Source organism: Moschus berezovskii, chromosome 13 (genome assembly GCF_049115385.1).
Source record: "Moschus berezovskii isolate FMDL1 chromosome 13, NW_MosBer_1.0, whole genome shotgun sequence".
In the NCBI taxonomy this organism is placed as follows: Eukaryota; Metazoa; Chordata; class Mammalia; order Artiodactyla; family Moschidae; genus Moschus; species Moschus berezovskii.
Window position 1 is genome coordinate 60,586,786 of NC_142472.1, and position 20,363 is coordinate 60,607,148.

Here is a 20,363-nt window from a genome sequence, read left to right on the forward strand (position 1 = left end):
AAACTGAGGAAGTTAAAAGAATCTACATGATGAGCTTTCTCTAGAAATTGATAAGACAACCCAGTAGAAAAATAGGCAAGGATATATGTAAGTGAACAATTTATAGAGGCAAGTACATGCGGCACATCAGTATTTAAAAGGAGGTAAATTTATATTCATGTAATTCTACCTGTAGTAAGGGAAATATAATCTAAAACTAAGCACATTGTTCATGTATTAGATGAATAGAAATCTCAAAATTCAGCATCTTTCTGTGTTAGCAAGGTCATGGAAAGAGCAAGCATCTCACACATTGCTAACTAGAGCATAAACTAGTATAATCCCATATGGAGTGCAGTTTATTTTTGTTGATGTCTGTCAAAATTACAAATACATGTACTTTTTAACCTAACAATTCCATCAGTTGCAGGCATGTGAAATGATAGCTGTTCAGAGTTATTCATTTTTTCTTTGTTTATAATAGTAAATATTAGGAGAAATCCCATGGATGGAGGAGCCTGGTAGCCTGCAGTCCATGGGGTCGCTACGAGTCAGACATGACTGAGCGACTTCACTTTCACTTTTCACTTTTACACATTGGAGAAGGAAATGGCAACCCACTCCAGTGTTCTTGCCTGGAGAATCCCAGGGACAGGGGAGCCTGGTGGGCTGCCGTCTATGGGGTCACACAGAGTCGGACACGACTGAAGTGAGTTAGCAGCAGCAGCAGCAGGAGAAATCTTAAATTTCTACTAATGGAGGAATTTGTTAACAAATAAGTTATAGTTTATTTTTTAAATGTAGTACTATGTAGTTATAAGACCAATGAGATAAGTCTCTATCTAATACAGATATAACAACTATATTGTTAAAAGATTAAAAATAAATAGTAAAGATGGATATGTATTATTAATAGATGCTATTTTTGTTTAAAGAAGAGAACATGAGAACATAGTACTTATTAAATTTGCAGTGAGAAAGTCTAGTTGAATTCATAAGAAATAAATCAAGAACAGTGGTTTCTAATGGGGAGTTGGTAGAAATGAAGGTATATATAGATTATGTTAATATTTTAATCATATTAATGTTAGTTATAGAAACAATTTTTCAGGAACAAATTGTTTAAAAAACTGCAAACATTGAATTAAAAAGCGCCTTTAAAATCTTGAAAGAATTTTCAGGAATTACATTATTAATGGAATTGGATTAAGTAGAACAATGACTGATTAGTTAAAATGAGTTATTGCAGAATGATGGAGCAGGACTAGGCTTAAATACTTACCTACACAGTTTAAATAATTCCTATCAATGTGATTATGAAGTTAAATTTAGTAGTAAAAAGAAAAAAACACTTAAAGCATGTACAGCTTGATGGTTAATAGATATAATTGATTAATAATATACATGTAGTTCATTGGCTCTCAAGTTGGACTGCCTAGGTTTGGATCTTACCTTAGCCGTGTGTTTTCTGAGTGGTTTTAGAAACATCTTTGAATCTCAGTTTTTATCCCTATAAATGAATAAAATCATAGTGCTTCCCTCATTGGCCTTTATTATTAAAATATATACTATGTAATGAATATAAACAGTTCACAGCATATTGCTATGTGCTAATTTGAATAGTAACAAAAAGGTTAATTATTTAAAGTGCATTTTTGATAAAAATAGAATATTTCTTCCTTACGATATCTTACATACCTGACACCAAATATAAATATGAAACACTAGTGGTATTAAAATATAAATGAGATGTTTCTACTATAATGTAATCATTACTAGCATTTCAGGATTTGAAACAAAACACTATTAGTAGCAGGAAATAGGTGCCATAATTCATATACCTAAAATCCTAAGAGAGACATCTTTAAAACTGTTAAAAAATAAGATATTACCCAAAGTCAGCATCTCATTTGCGTATGGGGGTATCATTCTATAGTGAAGCGAAATTGTGTCTGTGGGTGAAACTAAACTGAAGTCTAGGTGGGGTCGTCTCTACTAGCACTGAGTTTTTGATTTATGTAAGTACCTAGGACACAGCTTGGGAGATAATCCATATACTTTGTCAGCTGAATCTCATAAAAATTGAAAAGTCTGTTCCAAATAATAAATGTAGTTACTCCCACTATTTAATGATGGAACTTTAACCCCTTCTCCTTGAGTGAGGGATGGACTTACTGGCTAACTTCCAAAAAATAGTGAAATCTGATTGAGTTTTTCACTATTGAATAAGATTAACATCACCAGTCATATGTCATTTTGATAGCATGTTCCCTGTTGCGATATGATGAGAAGGGCACTTCATCTCTCTGGTATTCTTCTAAGAAATAAATAACCTCAGTCTAATTATGAGAAAGCATCAGATGCCTCCCAGTTGAGCGACATTCTTCAGAATACTTGACCAGTACTCTTCAAAACTGTTAGAAGACATGAAACACAATGGATGGGAACCTACTAAAGCCTAGAAAGGTCTAAATGTACAGTGGTATTCTGAATTGGATACTGAACAGAAAACAAAAAAGTCATGATGAAATTCTAAATAAAGTCTGTAGTAAATGATATTATACCTGTGTTCATTCTTAGTTTTGACATATGTATCATGATTAGGTATGTTAACTTATGGGAAAGCTGGGTAAGTAATATAAGGGACCTCTCTGTACTGTCCTTTCAACTTTTCTGTAAATCTTAAGAATTTTCAAAATAAAAAGACATAGAAAATTGAGTAACCTTCTGTTTGATATGTGCTTGAATAGAAAGCCAAACTGGTCCTTCCTGAAGATGGCTTAATTACAGTTACTCTCAGGACAGAATTCTGACAAATGGTTCAACTAGATGATCAAAGTGCCATAGTAAAACTATGACAGTTTTAGCTTAGAACTTTTAAAGTACATGTTACTGAATATTTGTTGTGGAAATAAAAGTTTCTCAACCAAGTATGTTTGTCTAATGTCTTAAACTTCAAACACTGTTTCTTCTGGATGAATTCTAAAAGACAATTTCACTCAAAAGTATACTATTGGTAGTTAAATGAATCAAAATGCTATCTGTTAGTTGATCATTCTAGCAATTGCCTGTTACGTGTTGACAGTTGTTTAACCTAATAGCTTCTTTCTTTTTTGGACTAGTTGAAATTAGTCCAGTTTATTATCTGTTAGTAAAAAGTACTGGTGCAGATTCTGGGGATACAACAGTTAAAAGAATAAAAAAAAAAAAGCTTTCTTCTCATCTACTCTAGACTCCAAGCTTGGCTCTCTTCTACCAAAATGTTGGCTTTTGTAGCTACTTGGGTAGGTATAAATGAGTCTTGATGTTCTTCTGGGGTACCAGTAGAGTAAAAATGGCAGTCTGTGAGGGTTTTTTCTCTCCCATGGTACTGACAAACAGCTCGTGAAGTATGTTAGTAGCCTAAGTTAAAGACGAAAAAGCAGCAAATCTTGATCTCAGTGATCTCTGCCTTCCATTCTCTCTCCTCTCCTCTGTCTTCCCCTTCCAAGGAATATTAACTTTGACTTCTATGTAAGTTACCATCAGAATGGCAAGAGGTACCTGAAATGATGGGATGAATTTTCCTTGTCCTTGAACTTGTGGAAGTAAAAGGATATTGGAGTGCTAGAATGCTGGCTTCAGGACCTACACCATGATAAGTTACGTACTTAAGATCAGTGTGCATAGAGGGATCTTTGCCTTACGACAACTACAGGGACTTCATATAAAATTCACACCAGGGGGATCTGAGTGCAACATTGTGAAAACAGGAGATAACAACTCATTTGAAGGGGCATAAAAGACAGAGACAAGAGATAAGAGAGAATCAAATTATGTACTCAATGAAATAGAACTAGTGTGGAAATTTTGATGGAATCTTTCAACTTTATTTATTGGAAGTGCATCTGAAATTCAAGTAGACTACCAAAGGTAACATTCTGCCTCTTTAAATTATTATTTTTCTGTATTCACCCAAATTAATAAACTGAAGATCTCAAAGCATGGACCAAAAACATAAAATGAGAGAAAATATAAAGGCATAGGAGACTCACCAGGACTGTTAAGAATAATTGGAGAAGAAACAAGATGGGTAAAAAAGATATCCTGAAACTCTTTGTACCACTAAAAACTTAAAAATGTTGAGGAAAATATAACAAAATTCCTTTCAGATATGGAGCTCAGTAAACAAAAGTAAGGAACATTTTCTCATATGCCAAAAATGAATATCAAACAAAAATAAAACTCTCTGGACATGAGAAACAAATTATATGTAACTTAAGAAAGAATTTGTGAACTAGAAGAAATACGTATAAGGAGCGCCTAGAAACAAAGACGACAAATAGGAAAGGAGGTTAAGTATGTATAGAAAGAATGAAAGATTTCATAGAATCAAATATCTAGGAATAAGTTTAACCAAGGAAGTTGAAAGATCTGTATACTGAAAACTATGATATTGATAAGGAAAAAAAAAATTGAAGAAGACACAGACGAAGGTAAAGATATACCATGCTTATGGTTTGGAAGAGTCAATTTTGTTAAAATGCCCATACTGACCAAAGTGATCTACAGATTGAATGCAATTGCTATCAAAACGACAATGGCATTTTCTTACAGAAATAGACAAACAATTCTAAAATGTTTATGGAACCACAGAAGACACTGAATAGCCGAAGCAGTCTTGAGAAAGAGCATTGCTGAAGTTATCACATTTCCTGATTTTAGATTATAATCCAAACTTACAGTTTTCAAAACAATATACTCTTAGCATAAAAACAGACACATAAGTCAATGGAACAAAATAACCAGAAGTACAGCTGAAATACATGACAAGTACTTCTTGACAAAGGAGCCAAGGCATAACAACAAGGGAAAAATAATCTCTTCAGTAAATGATGGGAAAACTGGACCATGTTCAGTTCAGTTCAGTCCCTCAGTTCTGTCTGACTTTTTGTGAACCCATGGACTGCAGCATGCCAGGCCTCCCTGTCCAACACTTAACTCCCGGAGTTTACTCAAACACGTGTCCATTGAGTCGGTGATGCCATCCAAGTATCTCATCCTCTATCGTCCCCTTCTCCTCCTGCCTTCCTTCCATCTTTCCCAGCCTCAGTGTCTTTTCAGATAAGTCAACTCTTTGCATCAGGTGGCCAAAATATTAGAGTTTCAGCTTCAACATCAGTCCTTCCAATGAATATTCAGGACTGATTTCCTTTAGGATTGACTGGTTTTATCTCCTTGCAGTCCAAGGGATTCTCAAGAGTCTTCTCCAACACCACAGTTCAAAAGCATCAATTCTTTGGCACTGAGCTTTCTTTATAGTCCAATTCTCACATCCATACATGACTACTGGAAAAACCATACCCTTGACTCAGACAGAACTTTGTTGGCAAAGTAATGTCTCTGTTTTTAATATGCTGTCTACGTTAGTCATAACTTTCCTTCCAAGGAGTAAGTGTCTTTTAATTTCATGGCTGCAGTCAACATCTGCAGTTTGGACCCCAAAAAAATAAAGTGAGGCACTGTTTCCACTGTTCTTCCATCTATTTGCCATGAAGTGATGGGACCGGATGCCATGATCTTAGTTTTCTGAATGTTGAGTTTTAAGCCAACTTTTTCACTCTACTCTTTCACTTTCATCAAGAGGCTCTTTAGTTCTTATTCACTTTCTGCCATAAGGGTGGTGTCATTTGCATATCTGAGGTTATTGATATTTCTCCTAGCAATCTTGATTCCAGCTTGTGCTACCTCCAGCCCAGCGTTTCTCATGATGTACTCTGCATATAAGTTAAATAAGCAGGGTGACAATATAGAGCCTTGAAATACTCCTTTTCCTATTTGGAATCAGTCTGTTGTTCCATGTCCAGTTCTAACTGTTGCTTCTTGACCTGCGTACAGGTTTCTCAAGCTGCAGGTCAGGTAGTGTGGTATTCCCATCTCTTTCAGAATTTTCCACAGATTATTGTGATCCACACAGTCAAAGGCTTTGGATTAGTCCATAAAGCAGAAATAGATGTTTTTCTGGAACTCGCTTGCTTTTTCGATGATCCAGTGGATGTTGGCAATTTGATTTCTGGTTCCTCTGCCTTTTCTAAAACCTGCTTGAACATCTGGAAGTTCACGTATTGCTGAAGCCTGGTTTGGAGAATTTTGAGCATTACTTTACTAGCATTTGAGATGAGTGCAATTGTGCGGTAGTTTGAGCATTCTTTGGCATTGCCTTTCTTTGGGATTGGAATGAAAACTGACCTTTTCCAGTCCTGTGAAAAGGACTGCTGAGTTTTCCAAATTTGCTGGCATATGGAATGCAGCACTTTCACATCATCTTTTAGGATTTGAAATAGCTCAACTGGAATTCCATCACCTCCACTAGCTTTGTTTGTAGTGATGGAAGGCCCACTTGAGTCAAGGCCCATTTGACTTCTCATTCCAGGATGTCTGGCTCTAAGTGAGTTGTCACACCATCGTGATTATCTTGGTCGTGAAGATCTTTTATGTACAGTTACTTCTGTGTATTCTTGCCACCTCTTCTTAATATCTTCTGCTTTTGTTAGGTCCATACCATTTCTGTCCTTTATCGAGCCCATCTCTAATTTTCTTGAAGAGATCTCTAGTCTTTCCCATTCTGTTGTTTTCCTCTATTTCTTTGCACTGATCACTGAGGAAGGCTTTCTTATCTCTCCTTGCTATTCTTTGGAAATCTGCATTCAAATGGGTATATCATTCCTTTTTTCCTTTGCTTTTCGCTTCTCCTTTTCACAGCTATTTTAAGGCCTCCTCAGACAGCCATATTGCTTTTTTGCATTTCTTTATCTTGGGGATGGTCTTGATCAACACCGTCTTCCAACAACACAAAAGAAGACTCTACACATGGACATCACCAAATGGCCAACACTGAAGTCAGATTGATTATATTCTTTGCAGCCAGAGATCGAGAAGCTCTATACAGTCAGCAAAAACAAGACTGGAAGCTGACTGTGTCAGATCATGAACTCCTTATTGCCAAATTCAGACTTAAATGGAAGAAAGTAGAGAAAATCACTTGACCATTCAGATATGACCTAAATCAAATCCCTTATGATTATACAGTTAAAGTGAGAAATAGATTTAAGGGACTAGATCTGATAGACAGTGTCCTGATGAGCTATAGGCGGAGGTTCGTGAAAACTGGACAACCAAATGCCAAAGGATGAAACTGGAATTCTGTCTTACACATTAGATAAAGATTAACTCAAAATGAAAAAAAAAATTAAAATGGATTAAAGACTTGAGGATTACACCAGAAAACATAGGAGGTAAGCTCCTTGACGTGTCTTGGCAGTGCTTTTATGGGTTTGACAACAAAAGTAAAAATAATCAATTATCCCAATCTAAAAAATTTCTGTCCAGCAAAGGAAAATCAACAATATGAAAAAGAAACCTACTGAATGATAGAAATATTTGCATATCTTATCACTGATAAGTTATTAATATATAAAATGTATAATGACTTCATAAACTTAGGAGCAAACAACCCAATTTAGAAATAGAAGATGTGAATAGACATTTTTCCAAGGAAGACATGCAACAGGTACATGAAAATGTGCTCAGTATCCCTAATGCAAATCTAAGCCATACCTGTTAGAATGACTGTTATCAAAAAGGTAAGAGATACAAAGAAAATAATCCATGTCCACTGTTGGTATGAATATAAATCGGCGCATCCATTATGGAAAACATTTTGGATATTCTTCAAAAAATTAAAAGTATGGGGTCTCAAAGAGTCGGACACGACTGAGCGACTGAACTGAACTGAACTGAACCATGTGGTCCAACGATGTCATTTCTGGGAATCTACATCCAAAGGAATTAAAATGAGAATCTCAGATTTCTGTACCCTCATGTTCATTACAGCATTATTTGCAAATAGCCAGGACATGGAAACAACCTAGATGTTCATCTGTGGATGAATAGATAAAGAAAATGTGGACAGTTAGGTTGTAGATTTCCCTGTTTTTTTTATTTATAAAGTGGAATATTACCCAGGCATAAAAGTAAGGCTATCCTGTCATATGGCACAACTTAGATGGATTTTGAGGGCTCTAATCTAAGTGAAATAAGTCAGACAGAGAAAGACAAATACTCTGTCATCTCACTCGTATATGAAATAGAATAGAGAATAGATTGGGTATTTCCCACAGCCTGCAGGGTAGAGACTATTAGAAATGAGTGGATGAGGTCAAAAGGTACAAGCTTCCAGTTGTAAGATAAAGGAGATCTGGGGATGAAGTGTACAGTATGGTCACTATAGTTAACAGTACTGTATTGTATATTTGAAAGTTTCTAAGAGAATAGATTTCACCACAAGAAAATGCTTTCATCACAAGGTTTGTGAAATTGCTAGATGAAGTAAATAGCACACTTGTAAATAAACCCTGGGTTTAAAAAGAAATCACAATGAAAAATAGAAGATAATTTGGTTTGAATAAAAGCAGAACCACAATGCAATCCTCATGCATTGCTGATGGGAATGTAAAGTTCTCCAGTCACATTCCAAGAGGGGTTTCTAATGTCTTAAAAAATGTAGCATATGTCATACAACCTGAAGTCTATTTCCGTCTTCAAGTTAAGCAGGTTCAAGATGTTAGTTCCCCGAATATATACCCTAGTGAAGCCTTTCTGAACTGAATGCATAGTGTTGGGTCTTTCATTAGATGTCCTATGGGAAACAAAATCATGTGATTTATAGGGCCAGTGTACCTGCTTTAATGCCTGAAATGATGAATGCCATTTTTGGCTTTATCTTGATTTCTGTGCAACAGCATTTATTGGTGAGCATTGTTTTAAAGGAAACTGCAAGAGGAAGCTGCCTCATCTCTTCCCTGGTGTAAACACAGTATTCTTCAAGTCCCCCCAAGAGCTGGAATTAAGCTCCTGTATAAGCATTTACACTGTTGGAGATAAGCAAGAGAGCATGCATTTCTTTAGTAGTTGAAATTACAGTGTCACAGTTAAGAGATGGCCCTAAATTTCAGATAGCCTAATTTAACCAATTCTGTGTATCAGAAAGATATATCACGGGATATATATTGGCATTTGTGTTTTCCTGACTGGGAACAAATGAAAGTGCCTGACTTCCTTTCCTTAAGTGTAGCTTGAGTTGGAAGAGACGAAAGTCTCCCGCTTGGTAATCCTGTAATATCCATCTGTCATGACATATATAAAACCATTTGACTTCCCAGTCTTATTTGTTTTGCAAACATAGCCGTTAGACACTTGTCCTAGCTGCCTCTTGGGTTTAGGTAATTCTGCTGTTTCCCCTTCTGGGCTGAGGAGGATTGGGTGAGGGGAACAGCTGTGCTGCCTCTTTAGTGTTGTATACTGTGGAGTTAGAAGGCTAATGGAAGAGAGGATTTCCAGGTGAGTGGTGGCCATATAAATGGTTCATTATTTGATTTCTATATTAATTAAGACGGCGAAAGCTCCTGTTACAGACAGTGAAGTTTTAGTAACTTACCACACTAGTAGTTTCTTATTCACTTAAGAGCCAGTGGGTATCCTCAGTAGATGATTTCTTCAAGCGATGCTCCTTTCATCTGGTACCTCTTCGTCCTTATCGTAAAGCTTCTGTGTTGCTTCTGTGGGGAAGAGTTTTTCTGTGGGCTTGACCTAAAATTGACCCACAAACTTTCTGCTCAAATTCCATTGACTAGAACTCAGTTTAGTGGCCACACCTAGCTGCGATAGAGACTAGAATTACAGTATAGCTATGGGCTCAGGAAACAAAGAACAAAAGTTTGGTGATTATCTAGTCAGTTTATGTCATAGTTGCCAAATCCAAACAACAAGGAAAATCAGTGTAAGAAATGAGATACTGAGGGTTGAGAGCCAAGAAGATCCAGATCCAGACCTGTAACAAAGTGATGTGAATGAGAGGTGAGTAGTAATTCCCTGGCTCAAGCTAAGTGTTCCAGGAGGTCTCTAATAGAGCTGTGCTGCAGTCCATGGGGTTGGGAAGAGTTAGACACGACTTAGCAACTGAGCAACAAAAATTCTAGGTATCGATTTGTCGGGGGAGCAGTTAAATGAGCCAACAGTTAAATGAGCCACAAATATAAGCAGTAATAAGTTTCCTTTACTTCTGCCAAATTGCTTTGTATTCATTTTTAACCATAATTTAAAATTTTTGTTATTAAAGTTTTACATAGATTATTTCATAGAATTTGGACAGAAAGGTTTTGAAAAATTTGTGTTCTGTGTGTTAAGGGAAACCAATAATTTAGCATAATAAAATAACTCCTAAATAGTTACTAGAAATTTGAAAATTACAGCTGTCAACATTTATATAATATTTTTTTAAAGTAATTAATTTATTTTTTATTGGAGGCAAATTATTTTACAATATTATATTGGTTGGTTTTGCCATACATTGACATGAATTCGCCCCGGGTTTACATAAGTTCCCCCTCCTGAACCCCCCTCCCACCTCCCTCCTCCCTTTATCCTCCCTCTGGGTCATCCCCACACGCCAGCCCCGAGCATCCTATAACATGCATCAATCCTGAACTAGTGATTCGTTTCACATATGACAACATACGTGTTTCAATGCCCTTCTCCCAAATCATCCCACCCTCACCTTCTCCCACAGAGTCCCAAAGACTGTTCTATACATCTGTGTCTCTTTTGCTGTCTTGTATACAGGGTTATCATTTGCATCTTTCTAAATTCCATATATATGCGTTAGTGTACTGTATTGGTGTTTTTCTTTCTGGCTTGTAATTTGTATACCTGACATTTCAGTTTGTACAGATGTTTTGAGAAGTGTTTAAGTAGTAGTCTTGGTAATTTAGAAGGCAGCTATGCTATAAACTGTCATTTATTTTAGAAGATGAAAGTTAGTAAATATAACTACTTCTGTAATTCTGTATCTGCTTATAGATTTTACTACTTATCCTAAAGTCCTATGGTTAGAAAATCCAGTGTGTTTAATAGTATTATGTTTTTCCCCCTTTTTCTTCAGAAGAAAAGTTGAAATCATGCATACCCACAGCCTTTTCACTCTTCTTGGAGAAAGGCTGATGTTGCATACAAACACTGTGACTGTGACCACATACAACACACTTTATGAGGTAAAATTTTTTAAATGTGTGATGAGAATTTTAAACGTATGCAGTGGAAACTCTATGTGATTGAAATACTAGTTGGTCATTTAATCTAAAGAGGTAGTAATTCTTAAAAAATAATGAACAGTTACATTTTTAAAACTTTGTTTTAAAACTTATCCATGTACAATTATTTTCCAGTCTTCCTATGTTGCGCCTAGGCCTTTTCTTTGAGTATTTAAACAACAAAGTGTTTGTTTCAGTAAAAGTATGGGAGTGAAGAGAGGGATGCTTGTGCCCTGTATTTATTATTTTAATAATAGTAGGTTATTTTTAATTTCAGTCAATACCTTTTTGATACACATTTATAGTACACTTAAGTAAATGTCCTATCTTATTTTTTGTTTTTTTTAAGTCTGAGCGGAAATGTAAGAAAAATGCCACTGCTGCGTGTCATGATCTTTTTCTGATCTGAAAGGGCCATCCCTGTCTCTTGATTATTTTACTCTCCATCCCCAACTTTTATAAGTAGCTATGTATAACTAAGCTCTCAAGTAACTTTGTATAGTTTCCTCAAAATTTTCTATATTACTTTAGGTTGAACTATTTAAAAAATTTCATTCAAAACTCAGTGTGTTAACGTAAGTCATGAAATTAAGTTGTCAAAGTGATACCATTATTAAATATAATTTCATTGGGTTTTTTAATATATGCAAGAAAAGAGGTAAACACAGGGTATAGCCTAAAATATAGTGAAAAATTGTATATCTATAATTTATATATGATTATTCATTCTTTACTGTGACAAATGTTTATTGACTATGGGCAGTGTGTTAGGCACTCTGCTAATTGCTAGGAATGTAGCAGTGAAAAGGGTATATAGGAATCCTGCATTCATAGAGCTTGGGTGCTAGTAGAAAAGTCAGTAAATGTTTTAGAATTCTGTCTTTCCTTTATATGGTCAACTTTGGTAATTTCTAGTTACTTAAAAGAAGTTTAACAAAAAAACTCATTGGGGGACTTCCCTGGTGATCCAGTGGTTAAGAATTGCCTTACAGTGCCAGGGACATGGGTTCAATCCCTGGTCCTAGAAGATCCCACACGCCTTGGAGTAACTAATCCCATCCGCCACAGCTACTGAGCCTACACTCTAGGGCCCATGGGCTGCAACTCCTGAAGTCTGAGCACCTAGAGCCCATGCTCTGTAACAAAAGAAGCACCAGAATGAGAGGCCTATGCACCAGTGAAGAGTAGCCTTGCTTACCGCAACTAGAGAAAGCCCACGTGCAGCATCAAACACCCAGAGCAAAGATAAATTAAAAGATTTTTTCTTTGTCATTCATTTGAAGTTGGGATCCAGGCTCAGACATTATTTTCTTATTTACTGATTTTCCAAGTTTTTTTTTTTTTAATGACAACAGTCAAATGTTTACAATCCCCAATTTAAATGTTTTAAAGATGTTAACTGAAAAGTGATTTCAAACAGAATTCGTTCTTGGAATTCCTAATGAATCTTTCCTTCTGTAGATACTGGCTTTAGTTTTGTCTGTATCTGTAACAAAATTTGAAGACTGTAGAGTTAAAAGAGTTTAGAAGTATATGGAATTTACTGGAAAACCCTTTAAAAGATATATTTCTTTTGATTTGAACAAATAGACATTTTTTGCAGATTCTTTGTATATCTATAATTTGCAATTATGAATTTATTTTCTAAATGAAATTCAAATTCTGTCTTTCAGATTTTGACAGAGCAAGTATGTACTCAAGTTGTACATAAACCACATCCAGAGCCAGATTCTACAGTGAAAATTCAGAATCCAAGTGAGCAAAGAGCAATTCTTTAATGCAGTAGTAACATGGTAACATGTGAAACTAAATCAAAACTTTTCCTAACCACCTGAATCGGTATGGCATTTATAGTTTAACTTACATTTACAACTCGCCTGCCATCATGCTAAGCATTTAGTTGAAAGTCAGTAAATACTATTTGATCAGAAAATATGATGTAGTTATAAATCTTTACTATAACTTGTATTTGTTTTCAGTGATTCTTAAAGTGGTGGCAACTTTGTTGAAAAACTCTACACCAAGTGCAGAACTCATGGAAGTTCGTCGTTTATTTTTATCTGATATGATAAAACTTTTCAGTAATAGCCGAGAAAATAGAAGGTGAGTAGTTTGAATACTATAACAAAACTTTATTCCATAACTAATCTTATTTTCTCTCCATTATTTTCAGTCTCTTGCAAAGAAAAAATTTACATATATTGCTAATGCTTTTAATCATTAGAAAAGGCATTTATGTCTCTTTGATATAGTTTGCATACTTTTATTTATTTTTATATAATTTTATTTAACTTTATGGGTAATATATTTTAATTGTATATATGAATATACATACCAAACCCCTTATTTAAAATGTACAATTCCTTTTCCTGGTCATTGTCTAACACCAACAGTACTTTAAATGAAATTATGTTGGATTTGCTCAGATCATCTATGCTCTTCTTAAGGTGATCTGATAACTGATTATTGTCATGTATTTTTAAATTGGCTAGGACATGGGGTACAGTTTGGAACCACGGTTCCTGCATGAGTCTTAAATTTAACAAATGTTGATTGAATGTCTGCCATATATAAAGCACTGTGCTGCACAGGTTGTCTTGGTGTATATCTTATTTGGTACAGTTTAGTGGGAATGATAACAGTGAAATGATGATTAATTTATAATGTGTTAAGTGCATTATGAATACTACATGTGATGAGGGAGTAGGGAAACAATAACTAATCTAACTGGAAGAGTTGGTAAAGCAATTTTAAATTATAATATGGATTTATCTAGGTAGAAAAATAGAGAAAGACATTCCAGGTTAGAATATTAAATGTGCAGAATAACTGTATACTTTGATTTACCTAAGTCAGATCATATTTTTGCTATTTATCTCAAATAGTAAATTCTAATATAATCTAAGAATTTTTAATGAGTTTCTCCCCCCCAAACCCCCCCACCCCCGACAAGATGCTTATTACAGTGTTCAGTGTGGCAAGATTGGATGTTTTCTCTTGGCTATATCAATCCTAAAAATTCTGAGGAACAGAAGATCACAGAGATGGTCTACAATATCTTCCGGATTCTTTTGTATCATGCCATAAAATATGAATGGGGAGGCTGGAGAGTGTGGGTGGATACACTCTCAATAGCCCATTCCAAGGTAACAAGGGATTTAACATTTTACATCACCAGGGTTTCAGCTGTGTATTAAATGTCTGTAAACATTCTTTTGGCACCATCTGGTGGACATCTTGCATTATGGCCAATTCCTTTATCACAATTTTCTTTCTGTTTTGTTTCTGTTTTTCTCTGTATTTAGGGGTCCTGTTATAATTAAATTTTACACTGTAGGTGTGACCCCCCACATATGTTTTATAGGATATCTGGGAACTTATGTCTGAGTCTTTTAACTCAAACATCTGTACTGGGTCTTACAAGAATGTTTCATGAAATAGAGTCTGATATATACTTTTTAATCCTTTCTAAATTGGAAATTGTTTTTATGTCTAAGTGAATAATAAATACATTTAAAGTACTCAAGTTTAGTGTTGTTCTTAATTGCATTATCTTTATTTTTAATCCTAAGAATCAATGTTTGTATTTTAAATATTGTCTGATTTGGGGGAAAAGGAAATAGTGAATTAAAATTTAAAATATGTACATATTAGAGTACAGAAGTTCAGTTAAGATTTCTCATCATGTGGTGGTGTCATAGGAAAAGCATAGGTGTCAGAAGTTGGCTTTTGATCCAATCTCTGCCACAGTTCAATTTTGTGGCATTAGGAAACTCATTTAATCCCTTTGCACAGTGGTTATTAGGCTTTGTTGGCTGTGCATCCTCTGATGCAGCAACTCAACTCTGTCATGCGTTGTGAAAATAACCATAGACAATATGTAAAGTTTGAACATGGCTGTATTCTAAACAGGAAATAAGCAGATTTGATCCATGGGTCATAGTTTACTAAGCCCTGCTTTGGGGACTTGATTGTTTTTCTGTAAAATAAAGGGGTTTTATATTAAGGTAATCCTCAAAGCAAGATCTCAACCTTAAATTCTATTATACTGTTATTTCAAATATAAATTAACATCATAAAATTTTAAAAAGCTTTATGTTATAAATTTATATTATATAATATATCAGCACCTCATTTTCATCATTGCATTAGTAAGTTTGATAATAGTATTTTATGGGGAAACTCATTTCAAGTCTTTGTGTGAGAAATATATATTATTTCTAGCTACACTGTGTACTAATTATTCCTAAACAAGACTATATAAAATAACAAAGCAAAGTAGCCTATGTAAAGATGCAAAGTTTCAAGATTTTATAACTATTTATAAATATGTGTTATTTTTTGACCTCACTTGTTGCAATAGACACACAATTTTTATTTTTTAAATATACAGTGAATACTGATGTAGTAATAGTACTTTGGGGCTTCCCTGATGGCTCAGACAGTAAAGAATCTACCTGCAGTGAAGGAGACCTGGGTTTGATCCCTGGGTGGGAAAGAGCTCCTGGAGAAGGAAATGGCAACCCACTGCATTGTTCTTGCCTGGGGAATCCCATGGACAGAGGATCCTGGCGAGCTAGAGCCACAGTCCGTAGGGCTGCAAGGAGTTGGGCATGCTGCTGCTGCTCTAAGTCACTTCAGTCATGTCCGACTCTGTGCAACCCCATAGACGGCAGCCCACCAGGCTCCCCCATCCCTGGGATTCTCCAGGCAAGAACACTGGAGTTGGTTGCCATTTCCTTCTCTAATGCATGAAAGTGAAAAGTGAAAGTAAAGTCACCTAGTCGTGTGCGATTCTTGGCAACCTCATGGACTGTAGCCTACCAGGCTCCTCCATCCATGGGATTTTCCAGGCAAGAGTGCTGGAGTGGGGTGCCATTGCCTTCTCCGGAGTTGGACATGACTAAATGACTAAAACACACACACACATACACACACACCATGGTACTTTGTATATTGTGTATTATTAGCCAATTCTGTTTTAGCTCAAATAAATGAAATATATAGGAGTTCAGCTGGCATATTAACTGGGGTAACATTGAAATACTTCACTTAAAGATATCATTTTATTTAAATCTTTAGTGCTAGTTTACCTGTGTGTTGACAAATCATGTAATAAATCATATATGACTTTTTTGATGATAGTCTAATTACTTGATGAAGTTAAGCATTTGTCTTAGGGTTATTAATATATATTTGATACCTTAAAATTACTGATACCATTTTTGCTATTATCATGTTTATATCATTTTTTTTTCTTTTAACATGTACAAAAATGCCTTTAAATATTTTCTTTATCCATTTCTAAGGTCACTTATGAAGCACATAAGGAATACCTAGCCAAAATGTATGAAGAATATCAGAGACAAGAAGAGGAAAACATTAAAAAGGGAAAGAAGGGAAATGTGAGCACCATCTCTGGTCTCTCATCACAGACAACAGGAGCAAAAGGTGGAATGGAAATTCGAGAGATAGAGGACCTCTCACAAAGCCAGAGCCCAGAAAGTGAGACAGATTACCCTGTCAGCACAGACAGTAGAGACTTGCTCATATCAACAAAAGTGCCCGATGATATTCTTGGAAATTCAGATAGACCAGGAAGTGGTGTGCATGTGGAAGTACATGATCTTTTAGTTGACATAAAAGCAGAGAAAGTGGAAGCAACAGAAGTGAAGCTTGATGATATGGATTTATCACCAGAGACTTTAGTAGGTGGAGAGAATGGTGCTCTTGTGGAGGTTGAGTCTTTGTTGGATAATGTGTATAGTGCTGCTGTTGAGAAACTCCAGAACAATGTACATGGAAGTGTTGGTATTATTAAAAAAAGTGAAGAAAAGGATAACGGTCCATTGATAACATTAGCGGATGAGAAGGATGAACTTCCCAACAGTAGCACGTCATTTCTCTTTGATAAAATACCCAAGCAGGAGGAGAAACTCCTTCCTGAACTTTCTAGCAATCACATTATTCCAAATATTCAGGACACTCAAGTACATCTTGGTGTCGGTGATGATCTTGGATTGCTTGCTCACATGACTGGGAGTGTTGACTTGACTTGTGCATCAAGTATAATAGAAGAAAAAGAGTTCAAAATCCATACAACTTCAGATGGAATGAGCAGTATTTCTGACAGAGACTTAGCATCATCATCTAAAGGGTTAGAATATGCTGAAATGACCGCTACAACGCTGGAAACGGAATCTTCTGGTAGCAAAATTGTACCAAATGTTGATGCAGGAAGTATAATTTCAGACACTGAGAGATCTGATGATGGCAAAGAGTCAGGAAAGGAAATCCGTAAAATCCAGACCACTGCCACGACACAAGTAAGTTACCCTTCATGTGCTCAAAATGCATTGAAGACATACGGAGTTGTTAGCACCAAAGCAGAGTAATTTCTTAGCAGTCACACTATGTTTATACTTAATTATGGTAGAATAATAATTTATGGAATTGAGTGGTGTGGGTTTACATATAAAATAAATTCAAAATATCTGAATCATATATCTACCTCTACCACGTTCTGTGTTTGTAACTTTGCTCAACCTCTCTGGGCCTGAATTTTCTCATACAGTGCAAGAGCTTGTGCCAGATTGAAACATGACCTTTAAGGTCTCTACAAGTTTGAATATTTTCTGGCTCTGTGACTACATTTACACGTTTGTACTCAAGATATTCATTCTGAATACTTGATTAATTTTAACCTTTTAAGCTTGAAGTCCAACCCTGTTCTGTGAATTATAGAGAAGAGGACTTGGAGTCCATATTAAACTGATTAATGAAATGAACAGGAAAGGGAAAAGGGAGCTGTTATTTATCAAGTGCTTACTGTGTTCCGGGCTTCCCTTGTAGCTCAGCAGGTAAAGAATTAGCCTGCAATGTAGGAGACCTGGTTTGAATCCTGGGTTGGGAAGATCCCCTGGAGAAGGGAAAGGCTACCCACTGTAGTATTCTGGCCTGGAGAATTCCATGGACTACAGTCCATGGGGTCACAAAGAGCCGTCGGACATGACTGAGCGACTTTCACTTCACTGCTGTGTTCCAGGCACTGTGCCATGTGTTTTCACATTTAATCCTCACAGCAGCCTTGTGGGGTACAACATGGCTGAGAAAATTTGCAATTATTAGCAGTGAGCATTTTCCTTATAGCCACATGTATGGGGATTTGTATGAGAAAATTCAAGACTCTCAGGCTTGGTAGTGAGGAAATAGTGCTGCAGTTGGGCCTCACCATACTAAAGCTAGAAACAGATGATGTTTTCTGATATGAGTTTTTAATTGTTGAGCTTTGAGTATATACTTACCACTAAATAATACCTTATGTTTAAGAGTTGAAGAAACTTTTACCCTTAGTGGCTTGGTTTTTGTTGCTGTTGCCTGGGTTTTCCATTCACCTTTTAATATCATCAAAGAATAATTTAGCATATGTCCTATTAGCGTTATGATAGAGTAAACTGTACCTCACTAGTGTCTTTGTATTGAAATAAGAATCTTTGAAAATATATTCTGTATGCAGAAAATGTAGTTTTATTTATTTTCTGTTAAATACTACCAGTTTCCATTTTTGTGCCAGTTGTGCTACCGTGATAATTAGCAAAAGGATGAAAATGCTAAATTAAGCCAAAGTTTAAAATAAAGGAAACCATGGTACATTGTTTACTGAACTTAATAATACTAGGTTTGCCTGGTTTTCATTCTGAGTTCACTGTCCTTTGTCTGGTTTTCTAAATTACAAAAGGCATTTGTTTTTCTCAACTGAAATATTGTAAGTGAAATACACTTCGAAGTTAACTTGAATCTGTTCAAGTAATATTTCTTTTAATCTTGTATTTCTGATTATAATTAGTTGATGACATATATACAGTATTTTTCACTTTGAATATTTTCTCACTTTCATAAAGAAGGAATGTGGTCTAATGTAAAGACTCAAAGAGGGCTAAAGAGGACCTGGTTTTCAGCGTGAACTTTGATATTAAACTTAAGTATTGGATTGCCTTGCCTAGTTTCTGAAACAGAATAAAAATAATAATAGTGTCCTTTTGTCAGAAAAACTCCTGTGTGAGCAATCCCCAAGTGAATGATAAAAGCAGATATACTAACCTATTCAAGTCATATGCAAAAGCTTTGCTCACTTAACTGTACTTAACTGTTTTCATTTTGAAATCAGACATTTCTTTTGCACTATACAGAACTCCATCTTTTCTTTCTCTAGGCTGTTCAGGGTCGGTCTATCACACAAGACAGAGATCTCCGAGTTGATTTAGGATTTCGAGGAATGCCAATGACGGAGGAACAGCGGCGCCAGTTCAGCCCAGGTCCACGCACTACAATGTTTCGTATTCCTGAGTTTAAATGGTCTCCAATGCACCAGCGACTTCTCACCGATTTGCTATTTGCATTAGAAACAGATGTACATGTTTGGAGGAGGTAGAAATATTTCTTTTCTATAAATAAGACTACTTTCAGTGGAAAAAAAATGACTAGATTAGTGGAAGCACCTGATTATTAAGTAAATTATATCATTAAAAATCTCACAGATGTATTAAAAAAAACATTGAAGTTTCTGTAGAAACATAAATATTTTCATAAGAGTTACGACCTGGGGTGGTTCACATTAAAAACTAATCAAGAATTTAGGCTTAAATTAATTAAAAAGCAAAACTTTGATATCTGGCATCACCTATTCTATATACAAAAGAGTAAAACAAAAAAAAGGTTCAATACTGGTTCAGATAAATTTCTACATTTTTATCTTTTAATGTTAAAATTAATATCATATACTACATTTATTCTTGGTAATAAAATTTAACACGTGCTAAAATTTTAAAATCACTTATTACATCATTTTTAGAGCTTGTACTGTTTAAGTGGTAAGTGGACATCTTTTCAGATATAATCATTTAAAGAAAACAACACAAAAAACAGTTCAATTGTTTTATGTTTTTCAGTTTAAATAAATTGAATGAATTCTAAAAAAGATAACAAAGCCTACATGAATGTTAAAATTACCTTGCCTCACTTCCAATTTTATTTTGTAATAACAAATATGGAACAAATTAATCAGTTTTGAGATGTCATATGTTCATGCAGATAAGCCATCAGCGATTCAAAAACTCAGTGGCACAATATTCTCAACAGGCAAATAACTTCTTTTGCTTTTCTTGGTTATCCTTCTAAGATTCAGGGTGGTTACTTTAGCTCCCAGAATCAATTCAACCTAGGAAACTTCCCTCAACTAGAAGGCAGGACTCTTCTGCT

General features: G+C 35.4%; 1 protein-coding gene across 2 annotated transcripts in view; it reads left to right on the forward strand.

The window, feature by feature from the left end:
* NBEA (neurobeachin) overlaps positions 1-20,363 on the forward strand; it is a 671,823-nt gene that overhangs the window by 171,673 nt on the left and 479,787 nt on the right. For both annotated transcript variants that reach the window (XM_088842722.1, XM_088842723.1), the window contains exons 18-23: positions 10,958-11,066; positions 12,779-12,860; positions 13,085-13,208; positions 14,059-14,251; positions 16,415-17,431; positions 19,318-19,532. In XM_088842722.1, the coding sequence (XP_088698848.1) occupies positions 10,958-11,066; positions 12,779-12,860; positions 13,085-13,208; positions 14,059-14,251; positions 16,415-17,431; positions 19,318-19,532 (1,740 nt within the window). The remainder of the gene's footprint in view (positions 1-10,957; positions 11,067-12,778; positions 12,861-13,084; positions 13,209-14,058; positions 14,252-16,414; positions 17,432-19,317; positions 19,533-20,363) is intronic.